At 52.8% G+C, this 25,563-nt stretch overlaps 10 protein-coding genes across 10 annotated transcripts; 3 read left to right on the top strand and 7 right to left on the bottom strand.

Moving 5' to 3' along the window:
- Window positions 1–911: 911 nt before the first annotated feature.
- Window positions 912–1,652, top strand: CORC01_04778 (uncharacterized protein; the record flags this gene model as incomplete). Its single annotated transcript, XM_022616425.1, has 2 exons — window positions 912–1,095; window positions 1,192–1,652. 2 exons carry the CDS (start codon window positions 912–914, stop codon window positions 1,650–1,652), a joined length of 645 nt encoding a protein of 214 aa, XP_022477022.1.
- Window positions 1,653–3,114: 1,462 nt separating this feature from the next.
- Window positions 3,115–3,444, bottom strand: CORC01_04777 (uncharacterized protein; the record flags this gene model as incomplete). The annotated part of the gene is made up of 1 exon (XM_022616424.1): window positions 3,115–3,444. One exon carries the CDS (start codon window positions 3,442–3,444, stop codon window positions 3,115–3,117), a length of 330 nt encoding a protein of 109 aa, XP_022477021.1.
- Window positions 3,445–4,731: 1,287 nt separating this feature from the next.
- Window positions 4,732–6,043, top strand: CORC01_04776 (uncharacterized protein; the record flags this gene model as incomplete). Its single annotated transcript, XM_022616423.1, has 4 exons — window positions 4,732–4,949; window positions 5,008–5,217; window positions 5,278–5,464; window positions 5,525–6,043. 4 exons carry the CDS (start codon window positions 4,732–4,734, stop codon window positions 6,041–6,043), a joined length of 1,134 nt encoding a protein of 377 aa, XP_022477020.1.
- Window positions 6,044–6,335: 292 nt separating this feature from the next.
- On the bottom strand, window positions 6,336–8,244 carry CORC01_04775 (alpha-galactosidase; the record flags this gene model as incomplete). The annotated part of the gene is made up of 5 exons (XM_022616422.1): window positions 6,336–7,239; window positions 7,315–7,455; window positions 7,518–7,685; window positions 7,747–7,801; window positions 7,860–8,244. 5 exons carry the CDS (start codon window positions 8,242–8,244, stop codon window positions 6,336–6,338), a joined length of 1,653 nt encoding a protein of 550 aa, XP_022477019.1.
- A 773-nt stretch (window positions 8,245–9,017) lies between these two features.
- Window positions 9,018–11,397, bottom strand: CORC01_04774 (uncharacterized protein; the record flags this gene model as incomplete). The annotated part of the gene is made up of 2 exons (XM_022616421.1): window positions 9,018–10,720; window positions 10,791–11,397. Coding segments are annotated over 2 exons (2,310 nt in total), but the record flags the coding sequence as incomplete, so codon positions are not given.
- A 520-nt stretch (window positions 11,398–11,917) lies between these two features.
- CORC01_04773 (short chain dehydrogenase) lies at window positions 11,918–12,730 on the bottom strand (the record flags this gene model as incomplete). The annotated part of the gene is made up of 1 exon (XM_022616420.1): window positions 11,918–12,730. One exon carries the CDS (start codon window positions 12,728–12,730, stop codon window positions 11,918–11,920), a length of 813 nt encoding a protein of 270 aa, XP_022477017.1.
- A 989-nt stretch (window positions 12,731–13,719) lies between these two features.
- On the bottom strand, window positions 13,720–15,100 carry CORC01_04772 (cytochrome P450 3A17; the record flags this gene model as incomplete). Its single annotated transcript, XM_022616419.1, has 3 exons — window positions 13,720–14,361; window positions 14,424–14,954; window positions 15,005–15,100. The coding sequence occupies 3 exons, from the start codon at window positions 15,098–15,100 to the stop codon at window positions 13,720–13,722; spliced, it is 1,269 nt and encodes a 422-aa protein (XP_022477016.1).
- A 1,405-nt stretch (window positions 15,101–16,505) lies between these two features.
- On the bottom strand, window positions 16,506–17,600 carry CORC01_04771 (phosphorylcholine phosphatase; the record flags this gene model as incomplete). Its single annotated transcript, XM_022616418.1, has 1 exon — window positions 16,506–17,600. The coding sequence occupies one exon, from the start codon at window positions 17,598–17,600 to the stop codon at window positions 16,506–16,508; it is 1,095 nt and encodes a 364-aa protein (XP_022477015.1).
- A 1,817-nt stretch (window positions 17,601–19,417) lies between these two features.
- On the top strand, window positions 19,418–21,018 carry CORC01_04770 (unsaturated glucuronyl hydrolase; the record flags this gene model as incomplete). The annotated part of the gene is made up of 2 exons (XM_022616417.1): window positions 19,418–19,681; window positions 19,732–21,018. The coding sequence occupies 2 exons, from the start codon at window positions 19,418–19,420 to the stop codon at window positions 21,016–21,018; spliced, it is 1,551 nt and encodes a 516-aa protein (XP_022477014.1).
- Window positions 21,019–21,109: 91 nt separating this feature from the next.
- CORC01_04769 (uncharacterized protein) lies at window positions 21,110–23,917 on the bottom strand (the record flags this gene model as incomplete). Its single annotated transcript, XM_022616416.1, has 7 exons — window positions 21,110–21,768; window positions 21,822–22,144; window positions 22,200–22,598; window positions 22,655–22,675; window positions 22,733–22,935; window positions 22,998–23,607; window positions 23,895–23,917. 7 exons carry the CDS (start codon window positions 23,915–23,917, stop codon window positions 21,110–21,112), a joined length of 2,238 nt encoding a protein of 745 aa, XP_022477013.1.
- Between the last annotated feature and the right edge of the window lie 1,646 nt (window positions 23,918–25,563).

Genomic DNA, 25,563 nt, shown 5'->3' with positions numbered 1-25,563 from the left:
ATCAACCCTCCCTTCAGCCGGCTTGTCCGAGATGGCTGCATTCTCCCAAGGTAGATTTCTTGTTTTCCTTGGATTTTCCGCCATCTCATCTTTTACATCTTATTCCTAAACTGCCAGACGCTCCAATGGCGTGCTTGGCATGCCCAAGCTGCCAGCCTTAGGGGTGGGTGGATGGGCCGGGGTACGCGTCTCTCCGGAGGAACAGTTGCCACTTGGGGAGAACTCTCGCATCGGCCCTCCGCAGTTGGCCATCCGGTCACGGAGCGGAGGTTCCGGGCGTTTCTAGAAGACTTCCCATGCTGGGATTCTGTTGATTTACTCGACAAGCTTGGGGCACACGCCCACCACCACCCCAAATGACATGCTGCGACAGGTAGGTGTAGTTTCGATTGCGAGGTACGAGCGAGGCCTTTTGATGGATGCGAAGCTACCGAAGCTTTGGTCGGGGGTTCCTGATGGCTTGGAGGATGGGCAGTGGTGCTAGAGACGGGGCCGACAGCGTGTCTCATGCTCGTCGCCCGGTTCCGAATCTTGCGTTACCACAGTGTCGGGCAAACTTGAATACCACGCTTGTCCATGCGGAAACGTCATTCATCCTACATTAACTTTGATCCAAAAGTTGGCTCTTGACGTTGGGAGATGACCTTTGGCCTGTTCCAGCTCTGCCGTCTATGAACGGTTATTTAAGATTAGGGTTGCCTGCTCAACACATCAAAGAGGAAAGCTGGTCGTCCACATATTCCATCAGTGTGAGGTCCGGACCTCCAAGTGGATTTGGTAGCAACCATAAACTCGCCACCCAGTTGCCCGCTATTGTCCCAAATTAAGCATCATCGAGACATTGGTGCAAGAGAAAGGCTCGAGCAAAGAAGAACCCCTGAGTCGAAGCAGCAACCAAGCACGGCGCACCGATGGATCCAGCACAGCTCGCAAATGCCGTCACGGAGCGGGTAACCATTCCCGTCAGAGGCGGCGTTGAAAATTGGAAGGAGCAGCTTAAGTTTATGCTCCAAGCTCTCAGCAAGCAGCCGGGATACCTCCGTACGCGTTGGGGTCCATGGAGCGAAGACCAGCAGAAGATTGAGCTCATCACCGGTATGTGATATCCAGGTCCGCACCGGGAGTCCACTACTATAACCCGGTCCTAATCATCGAGCTTAACTTGCATGACTGACTCGAGGTCTTGAATAGGCTGGGTCAGTCCAGATGCGTGCGAAAAGTGGCGGAAATCAGAAGACTTCACCGAAGCCATGGCCCGGTGCGCACCGGTGGTAAATGGTGAACCCTCGGCATACCTACTCCAATTCAAGCCCCTCGCGCCCCACGCCGTCATCAACTCCCCCATCGTCGAGACTGTGAGCTTTGAAAACTGCCGGGAACCCGAGAACAAAATGCGCGAGATGGTCGAGAGGGCATCCGGGATGCCGGGCTGTAACGGCGTGGCGAGCGGGTATTCGCTGTGTCCGCCAAGCTCCTCCCCCTCCTCCTCTGGCGACGACGACGGCATCGGCAGGATGTTTGTCGCGGCGATCGGGTGGACGGGGCTCGAGGCCAGTCGCGCGGCGGATAAGTCTGCGTATACGGGCGGTATGAAAACCGAGATTCACCACGTCAACTTCAATTTTCCTGTCAAAGGCTTTGGAGGACTGTAGCGGCATCTGTGCATGTCCGGGTTGCATGATGTGGTTCAGCGGGTTTTAGATGAGCGATGGCGTTCTATCAACGGTCGAATTTCCTGTTTTTGTTTACGCTTGGGATTAGTCTTTTGTTAGTGCTTCGGGAAAGGTGAGGAGGAAGTCGGTCGCGGTGGGGGGGAACGCACAGATTTTGGAACCGTTTTTTTGATGAATCGAAAGTTCAACGTTCTCTTCGTCTTCTAGCTTCATTCGGGGATAGAAACCAATTGTCAACATTGTGCCCCTTTGGTCCGGTTTCTCGTGATTCTCCATGTGGCCTATCCAAGTCATTATATCTAGCGGCAACGCTAGAAAACTGTTCTTCGGAGCTGGAGCAAAGCTGAGAGAAACTATTGGTCGCGCGACCCAGGATCCCATGCGTGATAATGTGCCTCGCTTCGTACCTCGCTTCCATGAAACACGGCGACAGAAGATGACGAATGGTCAGAGCTTCCAGGGTCCCAGATCTCCAGACTCGCTCGAGCCTCGAGCCCCCCCCCCCTACCTAGGCCGACCTAGCCGGAAAGGGCCTGCACTTACAGTTGCGAGACACGTGATGGTTCGTCCGGGGGAGGGGCCCGGGGGTGGCCTTCTTCCTTCATGCTCAACCTTACCAAATGTGAACGTTTTTCCGAACACTGAATGCTGCAAAACGTGGATCACCGGGTTTGAGCAGGACAGCGGCGTGGTTCATCAGCGTTACCGGGCGGTGATCAAGGCTAAGCCGCGGGTGAGGGGAACAAAGGTGGAATAGTGTCGAGTTTTTGGTGAAAAGACGCCACAGCCGGTGCGGTGGTGGCTGTCAGAGGCCGAGGGAATCTTTTCGGAGGTTCGAATCATCTTGTTGTACCCAGTTCTTGAGCCACATCATGTCGCTACGCGTACATTACGGAGAAACACCATTGCTATAGTGCTTGACGGGTCGAGTGCGGGCGACACACTGCAGTCACCTAGACAGCTCGAAGATGGAGGACGGTGAGTGTGTCAAGATGAGAAAGGTCTGGATGATCTGTTACGCGGATTCTGTGTCATTAGCGCAGAACCTCCCCGCATTTTTCGAGGCATGTCGATGTTAACCTGTTCGTCACTGGTACGCTGACTGCAGTAAGTGTGGGCTCTCGGGAATGGACCAGGAGATCGCTTCGTCGGCCATCGAGAACCCCCTGACATGTCTTGGCGGCTCGAATCTCGCCTGGAACGGTAATATCGAGGATTATTCCCTCCAATGGGTGGTGTCAACACGGCCCCCGATGGAACCGTGTCATTTGGCCTGGCTATCTCGGCCTTTGCGTCTCTTTCGATACTAGATCGAAGGCCTTCCTCCACGTGGAAAATATCTCCGGTGAGGATAATGCGGCCCCTTTTGCAGAGAATGCAGAGTGCCAGAGTTGTGGTGCAGCGAGATCATGTTTCAGAAGGCTCGCGGGGGTGGTGATAGTTAGTCCCATGCAGCATGAAATGCGGTTCGGAGCACACTCTGCATACAGGTCCCACGTCGTTTGGCAACTGTCTCTTCTTGGTGAGCCGGCGTTTGACTGCCTCTACCGAAAGCTTCAGAGTAGGAGGAGTAGGATGAAGAGGTGTTAGTCTCCTTTGCTGAGGGCTTCATAATTGCTGAAAGTTCACCCTTGATCGGCATGATGCCGGAAACTCTTTTTTGGTGCAACAGTCCTCTGCCGCGTTTTCCATTACTGGTCAATCGTGGACACGTCCAATGCCGGTTCTTGAATGAGAGTCCAACAGCAATGCAGCGCTTGCCTCGTTCCATCTCGATGAGAAATTCCGATGAGGTGTTGGTACGACGGATTTATCCGCTGTTTGTCTTGAAGAAACGCACGGCCTCGACCTGCATTCGTCAAGGGCTCAAAGACCAGGTTAACCATGCCGATCTGCTGATCCCTGGACCATTTCTTTCTTGTCTTGAGTCCCCAGCAAAAGGCCGCACTCCCCGCTTGTGGTTCGCCACGTCGTTTCCAGCCCACGAAGCTATTGACGACGAGACTCCATCACCCCTATAACGGACCCCGCTCTTTTATGGCGAATTTCTGTTCTAAAAGCCACACTGGAGAATATGACGAGACGGCATCCCGTGAAGGAGCAGCCGAGGGAACCTGCTTTCCGCTCCCGCGGATGGTAAGGAGGATCCCCTCTTGTGTGACCGATGCCCTCGAGATCGACGCCTGGGTTTCTTCAACAAACCGTTGTCCCCGACATCTGAACGATGGAGAAATGACGGCACATCGAAAGATAAGTCTTTGGGGGCCGGTTGTGCCTGTTGATCTTTTCCCTCGGCCCACTCGGACAGACTTTGCACCTGGTAGTATTGATTGATGTGCTTCTTGAGGTCGTATGCAACCCAAGCCCTTGACGGATGAAGACATCACCGTTCATCCAGTGTCTCAACTAGGCAAGAGAGATGCGAGAAGGTGGTGCCGATTACCTCCTCTTGCAGGACCCGTCGTCTCTCCCCTGACCTCCCCTGCCCGTAGTAACGGGATTACGGATAGTAACTTTAGGAGTGCGACCCCTGCCACACGTTTGTGGTGCATGTGGCGTAGACTAAAGGGTGGCACTAACAATTGTCACCACCATGTGGGTTCTTCTCCCGGTCTAGTCGCCGCGCCGGCTGAAGGGCTCGATTACCTGTCGCGGCCTAGCCACCCTCTACGCGTTTGGGTTCGCAAAACCAAAAGCCTGGCTGGCTGGCTGGATGTTGTTGCCACAGAACTGGAGACGAGGGAAACCTCTTAAGTTACGGGCCAGAAAAGAAGTGGGTAGCCGAACTCGACGAGGGTCAATCTGCTCCGGACGCCCATCGTTTATTCTTAAAAGTATGCCTATTTTCCTTCTTTGACATTATCGTAGGGCTTCCTTTGAGTTTGAACTAGACGATATCTTGCTCCCCTCTCATCCTCGTCCTCCCCACATATCAAATCTGGTATAACAAGGAGCCTTTTTTTGAGAGGAGCGGACCCAACTTTGAGCACCTCGGATACGGTACACAGTACGAACAGATCACATCCCACGCCTCGACACTCCTTGATTACGGTTCACGATGGCGGCATCCACGGCCGACTACCAGATTGCCTCGCTGGCCGCGGGCTTCACTATCGGCTTTGGGTTCTTGACAGTATGGGAGGCCATGAAACAGACGAGGCGGAATCGCAACCCTCTGCGAAGCACATACATCTACATGATGTGGGGTGAAATCATCGCCAACCTCGTCATTGCCGTTATTGGGTGGTTATTCTTGGATGGTATATTGGGGCCAACGTGAGTGGCGTAATGCAATATTTCTATCACGTTTGAGCTAACATCATTGGTGTCAAAGGGTCCCAGTCTTATTCTTTATCCTGTTCTTATGGGTGTGGGAGATCCAGTTGCTGATGCAAATCATTATCAACCGTATCGCCGTCATTGCGGAAAGCCAAAAGACCATTCGCGTCCTGAAATGGGGAACAGCTATGGTTATTACCATGATCAACATTGCTGTCTTCTGTATCTGGATTCCCTCCCACCTCAATCCTCCTGTCAGCCAAACGTGAGTCAAGCCGCGCGGGGACCTTACATCCTTTATTCGCTCACTAACGTATTATGATAGATACGTCAACATTAATCACTATTGGGACCGTCTCTCCAAAATCCTCATTCTCATCGTCGACGCTGGTCTTAATTGGTACTTTCTTCACGTCGTCAAGGCTCGCCTACTAAATCAACATGGCCTGGTGAAGTACAAGCCTCTGGTTGGGTTTAATGCGAAGCTCATGGTTCTATCAATTGCAATGGACGTAAGTCAAGATGCAAATGTATGCATCTCAAATCGTCACGAGACTAACAAACACATTCAGGCTATGCTGATTGGTCTGATGTCCCTTCCCAACCAAGTCGTCTACATTCAGTTCCACCCTGTCGCCTACATGGTCAAGCTCAACATCGAGATGTCCATGGCCTCATTGATCACACGCCTCGCCAAGGATCAGGACAGCGGATTGAGATTCAACTCTCTTTCCTACTCCCAGGGGAACTCCCGAAGTCATCGCACAAACCCTACTGGCCTCGACAACGGTCACAATGGGCATCGCGAAACTGGCGGCCTCAAGAGCTTCCACCGCGCCAGCGTTGGAGCCGTCCCTGAAGATAGAGACCTTGAAGCCATTCGGGAAGCTAGAACCGGCATCCACCGAAGAGTCGACGTTGAAGTCCGCGTCGAGTCGCATTCGTCCAAATCGAATCCTGCGTCATCTTTCGGCGGGCGCCACGATGATGCGGCGAGCGGAAGCTCATTCTACAAGGTTGGTGACGAAGACTCGCTGACCAGCAACCCCGGTCATCCTCGGCCATCGGAGAAGAAGGAGATGAGGGGGTAGCTGGTGCGGCTAAGAAATCGATGGTAATGGTTAGGATGGATGATTGCGGATTTTGTTCTGGCATGCGGTGGTATGCGATGACCAAGGCTCTTTTTCGTTACGAATACCCCTGTGCTGTAAACACAGCGCCTCTTTTTGTTGTATAATAGCCTCTGATGATATGAACGAGACTGGAGACATGTAATATCAACCCTCAGGAAGCACAAGGAGGATCTTATTGTAAAGATCTAAGATTGCATTTCTCTCCTAATCTCGCATATGAATTATTATTCAACACTGATTGCCTAAGAGTCTAGCTAGCCTCGAACAGCTCAAAACCAACCAAGTCGGGGGCCCAAGCACTTCCAAACGACTTAAACTCCACAGTATTCGAGCCATTACCCTTGAAGCCATCAACCTCGACAAGCAAGCGCCCAGTATCGTACCAGTTACCACCAGAAATGGGGAAAGCCCACCGCTTCTCAGTGCCACCATTGACAGAAATGGTCAAGTTGCGCGTGTTGGAACCAAACTGCCACGCGGAATCGAGGGCGATCTCGTAGTTGATAAAATCAACGCCCAGCAGCTTCTTGCCGTCCGACTTGGCCACGACGCTCTCAAACTTGACCGAGGCCCCTGACCCGATGTTCCCCACCTTTGTGCTGCTCGGGAGACATTGACCCTCCGCGCAGGTAACCTTGGAGGCTGAGCCAGACAGCGCGGCGTCCGTAGCCGTGTAATATCCGGCTGACGCGTCGACGGCGGGTGCCGTCGTGGAGAGGTCCGAGAGCACGAGCAACTTGAGTTCATGGCCGTTCAGCGTCGTCTCGTACGTGCCCGAGATGGAGCCAATGTCACTCGCGGCCCAGACGTCGCGGGCGTTGGCCGAGACGACGCCCAGGACGGCAGGGAGGTCGACGCTCACGGCCTGCGAGTCGTTCTTCCAGTTCGCCAGCCCGACCACGAGGCGGGACCCCGAGAGCTCGCCGGCCCAGACGTCCCACTCCTCCTCGGTGTAGCGACGGACGAGCTCTGTCTGCTTGGCGAGGGAGTCCTGGTTGAGGGCGATGACTTCCTGGTTTGTGAGGATCGCGTGGGCTGATTCCGCGACGAGGCCGGGGATGGCGGGGGCGCCGAGGGTAAGGGGAGACTTGTTGATGGCCCACATGCCCATGTGAAACTTCTCCTCCTCGAGTGACAGAGCGTTGAGACCAATGCTGGGATGATGTTGTCAGTGCCGAATTCACATTTGTGCGCTCTCCTGTGGGAAAGAGTATGCTACATGTACTCACAGCAACATGTCCATGTCGGGAAAAGCACCCGGGCCGGTGTACTTGTAGAATGGAACAACTTGGTTCGTGATTCGCCAGATGCTGCGCCAGCCGTTGTAGATGTCGTTGCTGATTCTCCAGCTGTTGCCAATCTTGGGTGCCCTAATTCGCAAGTCAGTCTCTTACCAATGTACGGGGAAGTCTAGCCACTATGGACGACGTACCAGATACCCAGGTCAGTTCCGGTACCCCACTGGCAGACTTGATAGAGGATGTCACGGTCCGTGGTGTTCAGCGCATCTGCCATTGCCACGAAACGGTCGGGCGATACGGCTTCTTCAGACTCGTAGTCGACCATCACGGTTGGCTCCACCGCATAGCAGTTGTCGTATCTATCCCACAGGTCAGCGGCTGAATCTCTCGATAACTAAATGTACCCAGGGGTGAAAGTACTTCAGGGAATCTGCGCCCCAGTCCGCGAATGACTTGGCGTCGGTTGATTCATAATCTGACAACCATGTTAGAAACACGCCAACCAATGGTGCCTCCTGGTGATCGTTGCTCACCGAGAGAAGCTGGCTGGTCTGTGGAACCGCATTGGAAGTACCCGCCGCCGGAGTAGACGCCAAACTTTAGGCCGAGGTTATGGATGTAATCGCCGAGCTCCTTGCCGCCTCCGGACGGGAACAGCTCCGGGTTCCAGACCAGCTGACCATCGGCGGAGCGCTCCTTGGCCGGCCAACCGCAGTCGGTGGTTACGGTGATGTATCCGGCGTCGGCCAATCCCGTGTTGATCAAGGCGTGGGCGTTCTCCTTGATCAGCGTCTCGTTGGGGTAGCAGTTGTAGTAGTTGTAACTATTCCATCCCATCTGAGGTGTCGGCGTCTTGTGGGTCTTGGCCGAGGCGCGTGCAGCGAGAGCCGTCAGGATGGCGAAAGTGACGGAGGCCATGGTTGGTGGTCCGATGAGGTCGAATTGAGAAGCTCAGAGGTTCGCAACTACCACAACTCTTCCCACACCTGCATTCATGTTTTGCCTTGGGCAAACTCATGTTATAGCTCAATCACAGGCCATTTTCCGAATGTGAGACCGCAACCTTCTCCCCCGTACGGCCCCGTCATCCCCGGAATGAGCTCAATGCCACCCTCGGCCCAGGTGAGGTCATCACAACTCTACGCGCACCATTGAAATATCGTTCCGGTGACTCCAAGATCTCCACCAGTTCCACAGAGGGGTAGTGACGAACCACACGATGGGAGAATCGGGGAAACAGCGCGGGGAAAACGGTCGGTTGAGTAAGCTTATCAGGGTCAACGTCCCATTGACGGCCGCATGACCACTCGGAGTCGAGCGCTTATAGATACAAATGCGACGTCGTGCAGCGGTTGCGCAGATGTGCCTGGCTCCACACGGGCCGCATCAGATAATCGTCGGGCTCAAATTGGTTTGAAGGCCGGTAAATGCCAATGTTTTCCCCGCAGTTGAGTAGCAGTCGTATTGGGGTTGTGGCTAGGGTATGATGAAAAGATTGAGTGAAATAGGCAATATGGGCGGGCTTTTCGACAAGGTATATTGTTGGCACGACTCATGCGCAGTCTTCTGGCTGGATGTCGCCTCGCTGACAAGCGCTCTACTGGAAATCTGCCGGATTAAAATGTGTTTGGATATAATCAATGCGGATGGACGTCTACAATCAAACTTGGCGGTTGGCCTTCGTCGCTACATCAAACCAGCGTCAAGATCTGCCACTCCCAGGTCTTGAGCCAAGACAACCTGGGCGTCTGTATCCGAGCGAATCCGACTCTTTCATACGTTTCCTCGGACCGATCGGTGGTTTGCCAAATGACCAGACAGAGTGCGGCAGAGTTTGAACAGTCTGGATCCTCTTCGGAGACATCATCTGTGTGAACCAGCATTAACGAGTACCTATCATCGCGGTAAAGAGTCGTGTCCAGCTCCCAATCCGTCTCGTCCCCCGGTCGAGTGATGATCGACACTACGTAGTCTTTAGCATCTGTTTTGACTCGGAAGAGGCTTGGATATCCCATCTTGGTCGCGTCTTCAGCCCCTGCCGGCTCATCGAACTTGGCGATTCCTATGGCCGCAGTGTCGTGATATGTGCTGACAATCTGGCGACTGCGAACCAGCGGCATGGTTAAAGCTTTGAGGACGAGATTTGCGCATAAAATCTCACCGTATGGGTTATCGGGAACTCTTGGCTGAATAGTGAACTCCAGTAATTGGGCACTCGAAGGGCCCGGGCCTAGTATCGTCGATTCCTCGAAAAGTACCAGGTCGTCAGTCACAGCCCATGACCACGAAGGGGCGCGGTAGTTTTCAATCTCGTGGCGGCAGAAGTTTCCTTCGGGGATCCACAGGAGCCCGCGTCTAAAATCTGAAGTCCATAGACCGGCGAGATAGTCCCCCCCGATGACTGGATGCAGACGTTGTGCAATACCCGAGAAAGCTGGCAACTTGTCGGAACCGTACGTGAGCTTTCTTTGACTATAGGCGTTGACAAGTTCGTAGTATTCACACAGAACAACATTTGCGTCTATGGGTTCCTTTGGCGAAGAGGCGAGAACTTTGGAGTGAAGAACCTGCGTCAAATCTTTATAGGCAAATTGGGGCGATTTGTTACCCAGGGGGAGGCCATCGGGTGAAATGAAGTGCTGTGGACACTTCCAGTAAATCATATTTTGGCCGTAGAAGATGTGTCTCGGCGACAGCATGTACTCCTGAAGGGTCCAGCTCCGCGTCTGCAAAGCACTATTTCTTTCGAGACCACGGAGGTCCTCCTCGTTTGGATCTTTCCGCCGAATGGTAACCGAATGGCCGTCTTGACTATTTGAAACTTTGATAGTGACGCTTTCTCTACTCTGAGAATGAGTCTGGCATGATGTAAGGATACCATCTTTGCTCCCCGCTGATACCATGGCAGAAATTGTGATAGTTGAGTTGCGGTAAACCAACCCCATTCTTTTGGATTCGTTCTCCCAGTCCGACTTTGAGTCCTGCTGAATGCAAAGACAGTCTATCCACAAGAAACGAAAACCCAGATTGCGTGTTATTGTGATGGCATCTTGAAAGTTGGGGGGCAATGTCGTGATGGTGATGGAATCCTGAAAAGGTTCCAATGTCCCAGCCGTCAAGGAAGGAGAGATAGCACCGCCCCAGCAGTGACTCAGAGCGACGTAGCGGTCTTTTGCGCCTTCGGTCAGAGTCAGGCGGACAAATTCAGAGTCCAAAGTCTCTCCTACGTCAATTACTCTAGTAGGCAGCTCGTGTTTCTGGCTCGAGAGGCAGTTGTGCGAGTTACGACAGTCCGATAACCACTGCCTTGCGAGCATATGGTTACGATGAGATCCAAGGTTTTCATCAGTTTCATAACGACCTATTCGGAAACCGGCGACACGCGGTGCAATATCTGCCATACCGTTATCAGCAAATAACGTCGCCTCACAAATGGAGTGTGCTAATTTTTCTCTACTGCGTACCCTCAGATGCGCTCAAAGTCAATTTGAGGACTGGACAGCCCCAAATGCCGTACCCATCATCATCATCCGCAAAAGGAGGACCAACTTGCACCATGATTTCATCAAATACTTGAACCTTTTCGATAGGTTGCCTGCCATAAAAGTGCGTGGCGTTTATGGAAAGCTTGATCCCCGAAGACTGTAGGCGCTTAGCGATTGTGTACATTGTTTGCTGCTGGACCCCCTCGAGCGGGTAAAGGCTGTTGTCCCAACCGTTCGGCCATTCCATGGGCTCGGGTGTATTACTGGGCGTACGTATGAAGCAGCCAAGAAAGAGCTGACATAAATCGCAGCCATCGAGTGCGGCCTTTTCCAGTACGTCAAACGATTCATGGTGTTGGTAGAATGCTTGTGTTGGGAAATCGTGAGCTTCAAACTGAATCTGAGCAAGCTCAATCAGGGCCTCGATCGTGAGACTTGCGCAGCGGGCGCACCGATTTGCCATACCGAGGTACCTTATGTGTATGAGTTTCTGAAGACGATGGACAAGTTGTGTCGTTGATGCCCGAATCCCTCGTTGCACTGCGGGGTGATTGATCCGATTCACAAATCCAAGGTGGCCCCATTGAACTTGCCATTGATTGGCTCAGAGCATATCATAACATCGCATCATCCCTCCTTGATTCTTTCCCTGGGGTCGTTTGATACGTCGGGTAAGGCTTTGGAGGTTCGTGGAAAATCGAAAGACGGGACGCCAGTTATAGAAGATTGACTGTAAGGGAAGTTTATTTCCAATGTTGTGGCTCAATTTTTCGAGTCCGATGTTAGATTCGTGGTCTATCCTCGGGTGAAATGAATAAATCATATTAGAACGACTATGAGTAAAAACATATTTGATGTAATGCTGTTACGTGGCATTGGACACTTTTCGATCGGCTTCCCGGGCGTTTTTGTAAATAATTTTCTTGGAACCATCGGCAGTTGAGAAAATGTGTAATCCTGTCAAAGCTGTTTTTCATTGATTAATGTTGACTTCACTCGCGACATCGCTGTGTGCCCTTGATTGACGGCATTGACTCCCCCTTAAGCTGTTTGAGTAACACTCTAGATGTCAAGAAGGTCCGATATAGTTGGGTAACCTCTTCTAGTCATGAGGGATGGCCCAACCACTTGCCCCCGGCCGCCTTTGCATATTGCTCACCAAATGCACCATACCACCTATCAATGACCTCCCCGGCCATCCCCGGTCCAATAGTTTCAACCCCATCTTCCAACTTCTCGGCGACCTCCACCATGAACTCATCCACACTGAGCGCATTGGGATTATTCTCCTTCTTGTTGTCGTCGGGATCCAACCGCTCTCGGTGCAGATCGGTAGCGACCGTCGGCGGCGCAATCTCCACGACTCTGACTTTTGACCCGCCATTCTTCAGCTGCGTGCGAAGGTTCATGCTCCAAAAGTGCAGCCAAGCTTTCGTGCCATTGTAGACGGGATTGATGATGGAGAATGGTATAAAGCCGAGGACGCTCGACACGTTGATAATGAGCGCGGATTGCTTGGTCTGCAGGTGTGGCAGCAGGCCCAGGGCCAGATGCATCGGGCCTCGAATGTTGATGTCAATCTCTTGGTCCGCCTTGGAGAGGAAATCGTCGGCCTTGAGGATTTCAAGGGGGCGCTGAACCCCGGCATTGTTGACGAGACAGTCCAGTTCAGGGTGCTCTTTGGTGACGCGTTTGACAAAGTCGGGGATTTTTTCAACCTTCCCCGTATCGAGCACGTAGTAGTCGGAAGCTCCAATTTCTTTCGCTGTTTCTTGGAGTTTTGATTCTGTCCGTCCGGCGATGATGACTTTCTTACCCTTGGAAATGAAGTGTTGAGCCATCACCTTGCCAATGCCACCGCCACCACCGGTGATGAGAGCACAGGTGAATCCTAGATTATCTGCTGTTGAGGGTGCCATTATCGTTGGATCGAAAACTGGGTATGGAATTGATCTCGACGTAGTGTGCTGGTTCTTCTTATTGAAAAGAATCGTCGGCTAAATGCTATATAGCCGAGGCGGCAATGAATGGAGTATATATGGTGCTCAGAACTACGATCTAAAAGGTACGAAGCACTTCACGAGCGGGGTGTGGTGTCGGAGACGCGCGTGATGATGCCGAGCTTTTGTCACCTTTTGTCACCTAGTAATCACTGCATGAGGCGATGACGCCGGCTATGGCTCGACTACGTCATTGGCTTTTGGGTATTGATAATTGTTTGGCCATGTTTGTGGCACCTTACCATAATCCACTTAGTCTATCATAGAAAGCCAGCTCTGGGTAAGGTGACTTAGCGCATCTCAGGAATCTTTGAGAGAGCTAGTTCCATTGCCTTCAAGAATATCAACAAACCTGGCGTCGGACCTGGTCTGATTCGCAACATTGGACAGTTTCGTTCCAGCGGCGCTTGGTCCTGGAGAGAATGAAGGATGTATTGGTCCAAAAACATTCAGGGGGCTCGGCGTAACATGGATCTCCCATACATGTATCACTGATGCATCTAATCGTGTTGTTTATCGAAACGAGTGCGGTTCGGAAACCCTTCTCGTGCATTTAAGTCCCACTGAGCGAGTCTATCGTACAGATCTTTGATAGCCAAAGTCCGTTAGATGTACATTCCTAGGTCAAGGTAATGTCGCATCGCTTCCTCCTCGGCGAAAGAAGGACATAGTCCATCATTTCCATGCTGTCCAAAGGCATGTTTCGGTCTAGTTTTGCCCCGCGACAGTGTTTGAAGAACACGGCAGTGGCAAGCCGAAGTTCCATCATTGCCAGATGCTGGCCAATGCAGACCCTGGCTCCCGCCCCTAGTGGAATATAGGACTGTCTCTGATGGAGCGAGACTTGGTTCGGATCAAGGTATCGATTAGCATCGAACCTAAAAAGTGCCTAGTGAGACATAGCTCTGTCAGATGGATGGAAAGGCAACTAACCGATGAGGACCCGGGAATACATTTCGGTTGCGCTGAAGACTGTACGCCGGGCTGTAAACGAGAGTCTTTTCAGGTACAAAGTACGATGATAGAGTAATGCCCCCTTCTGGGATGATCCGAGGCAGAGACGATGGAACGGCGGGATACAGGCGCAAAGTCTCCTCTATGACAGCACTCAGAAGGGGACATGTCTCAAGCTGTCTGTCGATGAAATCGTCTCCAAGTTGCGCAATCTCTTCCTCCAGCCGTTCTTGCAAGTCTCGTTGACTCAACACCGACCAGATCAAGTACGTCAAAACAGCAGCGGTTGTGTCTGTTCCGGCAACCATCATACCTGCGCCTTCCATCCCGACGGCATCTTTGGTCAGCCAGGAACGGCCTTCTTTCTCGCACTCTGCAAGCATCTCCTTGAATATACTCGGAGTTGTCGAGGCTTCTCGCTGTTTCAGACCCTCTACTCTGTCCGCACCGCCAACTCTGACTTGTTCAAGCTGCCGGGAGAAGGTCTGGAGTAGTGATCGGGGTATGAGCTGAGACAGATAGGCGAGTAAAGGTACCTCGCACTGAATGACATCCGCTATCAGAGCATTCTCGATAGCTCGCATGTACATCGTACTCTGGAACATGTAGTCAGCATTTCAGCCTTGAGGCGAAAGGACAACCGGCCATGCTTTCATACCTTTCCAGTCTCTAGCAACCCTAATGATTGTCCGAATGAAAGCTGGCTGATGATATCAGCCGCCATAAACGTCCACCATTTGTGAGAATTTGATGCGCCTGCCAAAGCCTCGGTCTTGATCTTCTGGACTGCGATGTCAATCTTGCTCCTGACAGCCGACTCCCAATGCCATCTTAGGGATGAGAGGGTGAAAGAGCCTTGCAGAAGTCTTCTTCGTTCCTTTGCCTCGTCGCGGTCCAGAATCATAGACAGGGATAGCGCGGGAAGCTTCTTAGTGTAGTCGCCAACCCACTGTGCCTTTTCGAACCCGCCGCTTACTTTGTAGACTTGAGCAACTGATTGAATGTCGATGCATGATACTTCATTCGGTGCGACTCTCACGATACTTCCGTACTTTTCATGGAGTTCATGTACGTACGTCATGCGACGTCCACCTAAGCGACTTAGCTTCAATCCCAGTCTCGTGAATCGCGTGTGCCAAGGCCCTGGGATGTGTTTGAGAGGGGAATTGAGACCCTGGAGGAGAAGCTTCTGCAATCAGCTAGGCATGCTTGACTTTGGTCAGAGATGGTAAAGTTTACGTTGCAAAGCGCGAGAACCACCGCAGCTCCAAGTAACGCCATAATCATGGCTTTCCGATCAAATTCAGCTTCGCAATTCAGAAGTGTGATCTCCATGGTGAGCTCCAAGGGAGACACAAGTTGCGTCTCTACAAGATGGATGAGGAGACAACAGTTGGAACTTCCAAGGGAACCCCGCCATCTTTTGTGAACACCGGAGATATCGGGTTAAATAGGTACTAAGGCAATTTCAAAAATGGACACTTCCGAGCTTTTTAGCATTACTGTGCCGCCTTTGAAACTGCACAATGGATGCTTCGCTGACGAATGATAACAAAGTGCATCCGCCTTCCAACAGACAACGTCACGTTGGGGCCTTGCGACTGGTTCCGACAATGCTTGGAAGCATGAAAAGTATGCAGGCCAAAATGCTTTTATGCAAGACTCCCTCTTGACCCCGGACAGATTGGTTCGTTGCTATCTTCACCTGCAAACACGTCACAAACAAGGTATGCCTGCCTGGTCTAGCCTGCGGCACAGAACAAGTCTGCCCCCAATCTCATGTCTGCAGTCTTTTCCCTGAGTATGGCTTCCATGCACAGCCTTAGCCTGGAGAAAGAAAAGCGAGGCATGGGCTGCACTGATTCTCAACTCGAGAAGCCTGACACATTGTACGTGCCGCCATTGGCGACTATAGTTGACCAGGCTGGACTGGGCTAGGGGTCAACTAGAACAATCTTATTGAAATTTTGCTTGCAGCTCTTTAGCGCCGGACAGTTTCCAAACTCTATTAACATGTACCACTCTAAAAACAACTTTATCCTTTCGTTTAGAGACATGCTGTCGCCATCATGCGAGGAACAAATGATGCCCCATCGCCTCTGGTCGAATCCGAGTGGATAAGAATCTACCCACCCCACAGAGACTGGGCCTTTCCCACGATAGCAGTGGTCCGCAAGTAACTTGACCTTCCATTCCCTTAATCCCTGCAACAAACACATGGTCTGGTGGTGTAGTTGGTTATCACGTCAGTCTAACATCGTGAACGCTCCGTGCGATTCACCTGGTTCACTGAAGGTCTCCGGTTCAAGTCCGGGCTAGATCATAGGATGGGCGATTGGTTTAGTGGTATAATGACCGCTTAGCATGCGGTAGGTCCTGGGTTCGATTCCCAGATCGTCCACCATTTTGCTATTCACGAGTAGCTTCGGCTCTTTATCTTTTGTCTATTCTCGGATCCAGCTAGTATGGACAGGTTATTCGTCTTTGTAAAGCAAGAACGCTCAGTAAGCAGGATAGGCAGGTTCCAAGTGCAGGTGATTAAGTACTGGGGAGGTTAGGTTGTGGAGAACGTGCTCATAGCCCTGAACATAGCATCACCCTGGACCGGGAGCCTATATAGACTCCCTTCACCTTGAATTCAAGTAGCGAGGGCAACAAAGGTCACCAAAGCAGAGCGTAATAAAACATTACATTGGTCATCTAGTTCTCTTCGGGGCCGTCTTATCCTTTGCCTCCCGATTTACTGAATCTCAGCAGGGGTAACAATGACCCAGTTCTTGTCCGCAGTGACGGGAAGACCATTCGCCTTCTGGGCAGCGGTGTTGTTCTTAATCATCTCATTCATAGTCTCCATGACGCTATCCTTGCGGTTGATCCAGAGGTGAATGCCGCCCTTGGCCACGTTGACGCCGTGGAAGATCATGGGGCCGTCGCTGGAGGGGGTGTCGCCACCCGCCAGAACAGGTCCCTTCCACTCGTCAATGTAAGTGAGGATGGCCGCCCACTTGCCCTCCATCCAAGTAGCAGGAGTCCAGAGGTAGGGAGTGATCACGAGCCCCAGGTTGGCCTTCTGGTTGTAGGTGCCCTCCTTGATCTGCTTGCGGCTGGTGGTGAGGTCGCCGCTGGTCAGGTTCTTCATGAGCATGGTGACGCCGATGACGTTCTCGGGGTTGACGTTGTAGCCGTACTTGGGGTCAGCAGCGACCATGCGGACCAGTTCCTCGGCCGAGGCGGTGACGACGTAGACGTCGATGCCGTTCGCCATCAGCTTGTTGTAGAGCTCAATCTGGCCAGTGAAGATCTTGGGAGGGCTGATCTCGGTGGGGGTAATAACGTCGCCCTCGTAGTAGGTGGTCGGAATGGTACGGTTGAGGGCCATCAGATCGTCCACGTGGACCTTCAGCTCACTCAAGGTGATGCCGCTCCAGATCTGGGCAGCCCACGGGTAGCAAACCAAGTCGTCAATGTCGCACAGGCGCAGGTAGTAGCTGTACAACGACTCAGTGTAGTTTGCCGTGTCCTTGAACGGGATGAGCTTCAGGCTCGGGTCCATGGTGTCACGAGTGAGAACACCAATGCTCTCGAGGTACGGCAACAGCGACTCCTCGAGATCAAAGCGGTAGCTCGTGTTGTCCATGTCAAAGACAGCGTAGTTGCTCTGGTTGGCGTTGGCCGCGATCATGGTGTTGAGGGCCTTGGCCGCCTCGGCCGGCCAGTGCTTCAACTCGGGGCCGGCCGTGTGGTTGGAGGCGTAGACCGAGGGGACGGCGTTCGCGACGCCGCGGGCGATGGCCAGCCCGAGCGAGGCAACGATGGGGTTCATGGAGGTCTTCATGATTGACGATGCTGGTGATGAAGCTAGTAGTTGATTGGAGCTGCAGCTATCCAGAAAAGACCAAAATGAGGGTAGTATTGCCGGCAGTGAAGAACGGGCCGAGAGCTAGGGGAACGGAGGAAGCCACTGATTTCACAACGGCGGCCGGGCCGCTGCCGCGTTATAAGCAAGTTGGCGGCGATTGGGGAGAGATTTCGCTCTTCCAACTTTTTCCTTGTCCTCATTTTAGCTTCCCATGGTTTCTCCTGTTCGCTTACGGTGCTGAGAGCCTCATTCTGGCAGATACTGGGCTTTGCCAAGGTGAGAGGTTTACGCGGGTGCTGGCGACGGTGTCCGCGACGTCGTGCAACATCCACTTTGTGGCACTTTGTGGGGTCAACTAATCTCCCTAGCTGGTTGGGGTGACATTGGTGACGATGAGCGGGATTATTGAAATGAGCTAACTGATAAACTTTTCGTCAGCCTGTGGGGGTTTTCCGGACAAGCCTCAGAACGGCGCGGTGCGTAAGAAGACATCACGACGTTGGTATCCTTTCCGAGCGTTGCGTCAAGCTGAAGAACTGCTCAGCCCTACGGGGTGGCATGGAGATCTCCAGACTCCAACCAAAGCGCCAAGCCGAACTGCTGCTCACGTCACAGGGGTTAAGCACGAATGGACCATAGCAGATGAACCACGTTGTCGGGTAACATTGCCGTCGCCGGCTGCTGGGAATTGACTAGGTGGATAACGAGAATACTCAGGACCATAATATGTCCCATGTGCCGTTATCTAGCCGCACGACTGGCCTGAATCGATGTCATGCGTGGATTCCTTGTTAGCTGACAGCCCTGACAGGCACCCGGAGCTGCCGTCGCGCCTCGGTGTTGCTATCTCTCTAGCTTTTGAAGTTCTGCACCTCCTTGAGTCAATGCTTTGCCACGCGTTGCCACGGTCCTGGGCTCTCAACTGACCGCGCCGGCTACCCAATGGAGAGTTGTATTGACGGCTTGGTTCTCATGCTTATCCACCCGTGTCGATAAACATGCCCACGCATGCTGCTTGGGAGCTGTGGACGGTCGCAACGACAGCGTCGATACTCTGCGAAATCCGAGCAGCCACTCTGACCGAATTGATGTACAAAAGGGCAATTACCGGATTGACCTGCAGACCTCTCGGCTTATACCTCACGCTCCAAGCGCAGATGAAGATTTTGGTGCTCTGGAGTCATACAGATGGATGGTCGTGCAACCGAATGAGGTCCCACGCCGGTCGGTAGGCGGTTGTGTCGTACAGTTTCATAGAAGATTACAATCTTTGACCTGTGTCGCCAAAGTTGAGACAATGAGAAGGCCGACGGGCTATATAGAACCAGGAGCGTGATGGGAATGTTTCCGCAAAAGGGTGAGACTCCCAGCGAGCCAAGTCGGAAGAATCAAAACCGTCAAGATCTCGACTTCGGGCATCGGGGGATCGTCCGGACGACAAAGCCTCCGACGTGAGACTGCTGCACCACCCGATTACCGGTCCAACCAGACTTTCGTTCCCCGACGCTTCTACCGAACGTCCTCGAACTTGGATCTCGCCCGTAATTTCGGTGCGAAGAATACAACGTCTTGTCCCGAGTGAAAGGCCGAAAGCACCGCGTATCATACACTTCTGTACGAGCACAGAGTTTCCGCTTACAATCGAGCCACTGCAACAGCAAGACACACACGCCTTTATAAGGCTCTAGCCCCGAGTGTTCCCAGGGTCAGGTAGTAGAAGGATATTCGTAAGTGAATATTTCTACCACTTTGTCTCTAGAAGATTTGTGGTCTTTCAAATTATTCCTGTCAATATGGCGCATCTCACTGGACATACCACTATCGCGGCGGATGACATATCGCCTGCGAAGGACGTGGCCTATGCTGAGTCGGACAGCACGACTGAGCTCAATGCTGATAGCGACACTAGCATTTCAGAGACAGGAGGTCGATCTGTCACCACCTCGAGACGCAAGATGGCACAATCGAAGCCTGTTAGAGAGCAAGTCAGCGGCTTGTTCGAAGAGAACGTCACTGCCAAAATCTTCAGAACAGCCGCAGATGCTCTTGTAAACAATGTAAATGGCAATCCTTGCCCCATGGGATACCAGCTGCTGACGATGGACAGGATCCCCCAACGGCGTACCCAGAGTACGTCCTGCAGACGGGCCCAGAAGCCGGCAAATACATCTTGCGAGAGGCCGACTTCTGGACCTGTGGTTTCTTCCCGGGCAACATCTACTCCCTAATTGAGAGGCTGGTCAAGTTCCCTCACACCATGCCCGGCAGACAAGAAAATGCGGCTCTGCTGTCAAAGCTCTGGTCTCTCGGTGCCGCATGGTCAGACCCTCTCCACACCACGGCCAAGCGTACGGATACCCACGACATGTCCTTCATGATTCAGCCGTCAATGAGAGTCAGGTGGGAGGTCGCGCAAGACAAGCAGGCCCTCGATTCCATCGTTACCGCAGCAAAGGCTCTGCATACGCGGTACAACTCCACCGTCGGGGCCATCCGGTCGTGGGACGCGCTGACCCAGCATGGTGTCACCATTACGAGTCTGACGGACGACTTCCTCGTCATCATCGACTCCATGTGCAATCTGGACCTGCTTTACTACGCGGCATCTCACACCGGAGAGCAAGAACTATGGGATGCCGCCACAAGACACGCCAAGACGTTGCTCAAGTCTAACCTCCGCACCGAAAAGGACGCGAGGGGTCTCGTCAAGGAAAAGCTGTACAGCACCATTCACGTCGTCAACTTTGATCCCAAGAACGGCGAGATCAAGGAGCGACGCACAGGTCAGGGATACGCCGCCGAGTCAACATGGGCGAGAGGCCAGGCGTGGGCCATTCTCGGCTACGCGCAGACATTCATGTGGACCGGCGACGAAGAGTTCTTGGACGCGTCCCGGGGCCTGGCCGAGTATTTCATCATGCGACTGGAGACATCGCCAAAGTCTGTCGAGTTCCCCGTGGGGGGAGAGAACAGGAACAAGGGCCGGTACGTCCCGCTCTGGGACTTTGACGCGCCAATCGAGAACGAGGACTTTCCTCTGAGGGACTCATCCGCCGGTGTCATCGCCGCCAACGGCATGCTGGTTCTGTCGCAAGCCTTGGCTGGACAGGGTCTGGCGAGGGAGAGCGCGAGGTTTCGGGACATGGCCATTACGATTGTCAAGGATACTCTGGACTTCTCACTGGCGACGGAGAAGGCGAAATTCGTCTTCCGTGATGGCGAGATCTCGGTCGCAGACGTCGAGGAGGGTCAGACCTTTGACGCTATCCTGAAGAACGCTACAGCGAACCACAACACGCGGGATCACAAGAGATACTGGGACCATGGATTGGTTTATGGCGACTACTATTTGATTGAGTTTGGCAACAGATTACTTAAGATGGGATTGGTGTAATTCATAGTACTGTGTTTATGTACAGGTTAGATGAGGGTATCGTGAATAGAATATGAAATCGGGTCATGAACACAGACTTCATCCGGTCTTTTTATTCCAACTGGGTGTTATCAACAGGACCCCAGCCATTTACTGGCATGGACGCATTGCCGCTGTTTGCCGTTTGCGCTGTGAACATCATATCGTCAAAGCTGATGATCCTGTCCATCTCCATGAACCTCTGATCCATCAACATGTGCGAAATGGCAGAGAGCTCATCAGGCGCATCCGAGTCTCTCGGAGTGAACCCGCTCATCGGCATCGGCGATCCCATGGGGCCCATCATCGAGCCCTGCCTGACCTGACCGTGCGACTGCTGGTTCTGGAAGATGGGCGTTGGTCGAGGCTGCGATGATAACCCCGTCGTGCGGTTCGGTCCCAACGGACTTGGAACGCGCGGTGCCATCCTGTTGGGGCTCTGGGCGAACAAAGCATTGCCCTGCTGATGGCTGAATGCCGGCGTCTGAGCAGCGGGACTGCATCCCTGTCCGCTGATGCCGCTGGAGTATCCCAAAACATCGACAGTGAACTGGGGATCTGCTTGGCACTTGCGATGAAGGTCGCGGAGCTGCGCGGCGTATTTGCCGGCGAGACACTGGGCGTGCTTTTCTTTAAGAATGGGCCCGACCCAGCGCTTGGCCATTTCCTCCATGCTCTCGACTAGGGTCCAGAACTCCGATGCAAGCTCTGCGTCGTAATATCGCCAGTGGACTAGAAACCCATCAGTACGTTGTGCTTTTTTGACCGGCCTCATGTTTACTCACCGAGAAGGACTCTGGCGCTGATGAAGACGCAAAAGGCGAATTGGCTGGTAGCCAGGCTGTTTTCCGGGGTGTATTTCAAGTACTTCTCCGTGATGGTTGTCGTTTCGACCGCAGCTTCTTGACACGTTTCGGCGCTACAGAAACTAGGTAACTTTACAATGTTGGACCAACGAGGCTCTGGGTACGCTATGCGTTGATGGAGAAGAATCATGGAGGTATTGTGAGTGATATGTGCAAGGGTGAGATTGGGATCCATGTTGATGAGAGCGGGCTGGCGAGAGATGTTGGAGTCTTTCCACTTTTGAGGAAGAAACATTTTCCAACTTAAAGTCAAATTAGCTCACCGACAACCTAATGATGATTCGGGTGTCAACATACTGCACTAGACGTAGGTCCAGCTCTTTGAATCGCGTAAGCCAGCTACTGACTTCTTGTCTGTCCTGGAAGTTGATTTTCTGTTGCAGAAAGTAAGTCGTGACTCTACTGAGAGACTCAGTCGCTTCTATGCAGTACGCAAACGCCCCGACTGTCGTCATGTCGACTGTGTTGGGGCCTTTGCGAGGATGGGCAGTTATGGGTGTTTGTGGTGGCGCATCGGCCGTCTGCTCCGGACTGGGATAATGTGCAGGTAGGAAGGCGATGGAATTGCCCATTTTGGCAGCTGATCGATCCCAAATGCCGAAGAATGGGGTGATTACGGACTCTTCCTTGTGCCATAGGCCGCCATCGGCCGGAAGTCTACGGTAGACATCGTCAGATGTCAAGCTGGTATTCCACCTTGTAGAAATCAGTTGAGTTATCCCGCCTCTGTTTACAATTGTGCAAGTTCTCACCCTGTAGTTACGGAGCAAAATCTGTCAATGAGATTTAGTATGAGAGCGACCAAAACGTAGAATTCAGCGAAAGCTTACCTGTCAAGGTTGAAAATGTTCCAAAAGACTCGACGTCGCTCTTCTTCTTCAGTCCAGTTTTGCGGTGGAGGTATTGACGGCAATGGCTTCAGAAGAGGTTCTTTGTCTTGATGATCAGCTTCGATGCTCATCTGAAGGTACTCAACTGTTCTCGTGAGAGATCCGACGATTGACCAAGCCTTCGACGCGTCTCCATTTCCAATCTTGAGGGTGTTAGCAACGCGAATCAATGGCACTTCACAACGCGATTCGTAAGACTGCTCACATCATTAAAGGCTAGTATGACCAGCGCTTGAAGATTCTCAACGGAAAGATGATCCATTGCGTTAAGAATGACAATGTTTCTTGACCGCGATACACGGCGCTCTACCTCGACTGCTGAAAGTCGGATTTCCGAGTTGTCAACGAATCGGAGAGCTGCGACTACCATAGCATGAAGAACAACCACCAAACGTGGTAGCTGTTCCGGGTCATGCACCCTTCTCCGAAACTGGGTCTCGTGAAGAATTGGGATCCATGGCTGGATGATATTAAAGTGTACGTTGATTACATCCTCCAAGAGTTCGGGCGGCGGCAAGCTGGTTGTGATGTTTTCCAAGTCCTCTAGGGGGAAGGCGAGATCAATGTTGGGGTTACCACAGCTGTCCACCCTCCGACGCTTTCTTGGTTGGTTGTGAGGGTGTGAGACGATTTCCATGCCATCAATGGTGTTTCGTCTGGAAGAACTGGACGTGGTTGGAGAGAACACGGCATGCTCGGCCACACCGTCAGGTGTTCCGGCTGGCGAGCCAGCTTTGGTCTTTGAGCTGAGTTTGTGTAGCTCGCGCGCCAGCAGAGAGAGAATGCCGACTACATTTTGGGACTCGCCTGGCGCGCTGTGCGAGTCTGTGTTACCATTGGAGTTTGGGTACGCCCCTTCGCTAGACTTCTGCAACAGAGCATTTTCCAAGACCTCTTCATCATGGTCAACAATTTGCTCCGGTGAATCGTGATCAGGCGCTCAATTCGGGGGAGACGTACCCACTCTGCGGTTTAAACTCTCAACCGCCCCAGGTTTGATACCCGGCTTGTTTTTCTTCAAATCGTACACGCAAGGTGAGTCTGTCGAGTCAGCATGCCGATCTACATTTCGACATGGGATCACTGCGCCCAGGAAACTTACCCAACCGCTTGCAGTGGGAACATATCGGCTGGTCTCGGGAGCACCGCAGCTTTCGGCGCCGACAGCCCTGGCACGAGGGAATATCGCCGTCGGAAGCATCCGGTGGCTGTGATCCCGACGCCGGCGCTGGTGTGGCCAGATCCATTCCGGCTCGAGGGATCGGTGCGCGGCACCGGACTCGAAGCAGCAGTGGCAGCAGCAGCGGCGGCGGCGGCGGCCGGAAGAGGGCCCGGTCCGATCGGGGTTTGACCGAGAGTAGGTCCGATGATCACCGCAGACAATGGCAATTTTGCGGGCGGGGGCGGGAAGGTTCCTCGGTTCCTGCGCGTGTGGCTCTTCTCGACGTCGGTTACGTGGCAATCGTCGGCCATGGAATCGTGCGACGGGACGATGCAAGAGGGGGGTCAACAGAGGGTTCCCGAGTTTATGAGGTGGGAAAGTTGGGGGTGGCTGTGGAGAGGGGAACTGTCCGGGGTACTCTCGGTTCGAATTGGCCGAGGGGTTTGGAGCAAATGCCGTTCTCTCCGAGTCTTCTGAGCTCAGCTCAACCCCAATCCGCGCCTGGCCAACCCTTCCTTTCCCTAAAGCGGACGAGAAGGAGGGGGCGGGAAGTTTCCCCCGCACTCTGGGGATGACGGGACCGGGGTGAAGAGCATCGAGTGGGCAGTTTGGTCGAACGAGGTTGGTGCGGAGAAACTGGAGGAAGCCCAAAGCGCGTCGCTAACGCTTGCGGATTCCTTTGAGCCGATGCCCGGCGCCACACGAGGGCTTCCAGTCGACTGCCGCTTGTCTTCTTTAGTGGTTACGTGAAGAATAACCTGCAAGGATGATATTTGCTTGGCTTCAATTTTGTTGCAGATGGGCTAGACTCAACGCCTTTACAAGGGCGTAGCGATCGGGAGAACATCTCACTAAGAAGCGTCGCAGAAACTCAGAGTCTCTCGTTTTACTATTATTGGGCGCGTCAAACAGTTGCTTCCAGACATTTTCGACTGACGTGGTCTGGGTCAAAGCGTCTAGTTTTTTGTGAAGTGGTTCCCAAGTGCCCAAGATTAACACATTTCTTCAGGAAGCTAATGCTTTCATATCATTCAACTCATCCAAAGGATCTATACTACCCATCTAGGTACGTGGAGACATCATCTCGAAAGCCAGAAGATCGCACTGATACTTGCGGTCGTTCGGTTTCAGTCTTAGGTACCCGTAAAACCCGTGTCTGCTCAACACTCAGCTCCTCTAAGACACCTTATTCCCAACCGAGAGCCAATTATAAATCGTTGATGAGGCTACGGAGCCTACCCTTACTAGCACATGGCTGGCAACTATAAGAGCAGGGGACCCTCGTTCTCTCGTTGAAGACACTTAAATCAATGGTTTGCGCATGCATGCGGCACCATTTAAGCCGTTAATGTCAAATGTCAATATTATGGCAGGTCCTTATAATGCCAGGGTTTCAGAGTATCTGCGGATGGCTGCATACGCAAACTCCGAAGAAATGCAAGGAATCTTCAGCTGGATACTGATGACTCGCAGCATCAGCGGGATGGCCAATGCCGCTTAGAAGCACTAAATGTTCCACACCAAACCATCCACTGGAAAGGAGTACCACACCCTTTTCCCCGTGGACGGAAGTCAGGGTGGCCGCTTATGACCTTGCTGTTAATTTCTT

This window comes from Colletotrichum orchidophilum, assembly GCF_001831195.1.
Source record: "Colletotrichum orchidophilum strain IMI 309357 chromosome Unknown Scaffold_32.1, whole genome shotgun sequence".
Lineage (NCBI taxonomy): Eukaryota > Fungi > Ascomycota > Sordariomycetes > Glomerellales > Glomerellaceae > Colletotrichum > Colletotrichum orchidophilum.
Note: the sequence above shows the minus strand (reverse complement) of the source record. Positions and strands in the feature narration are given on the sequence as shown.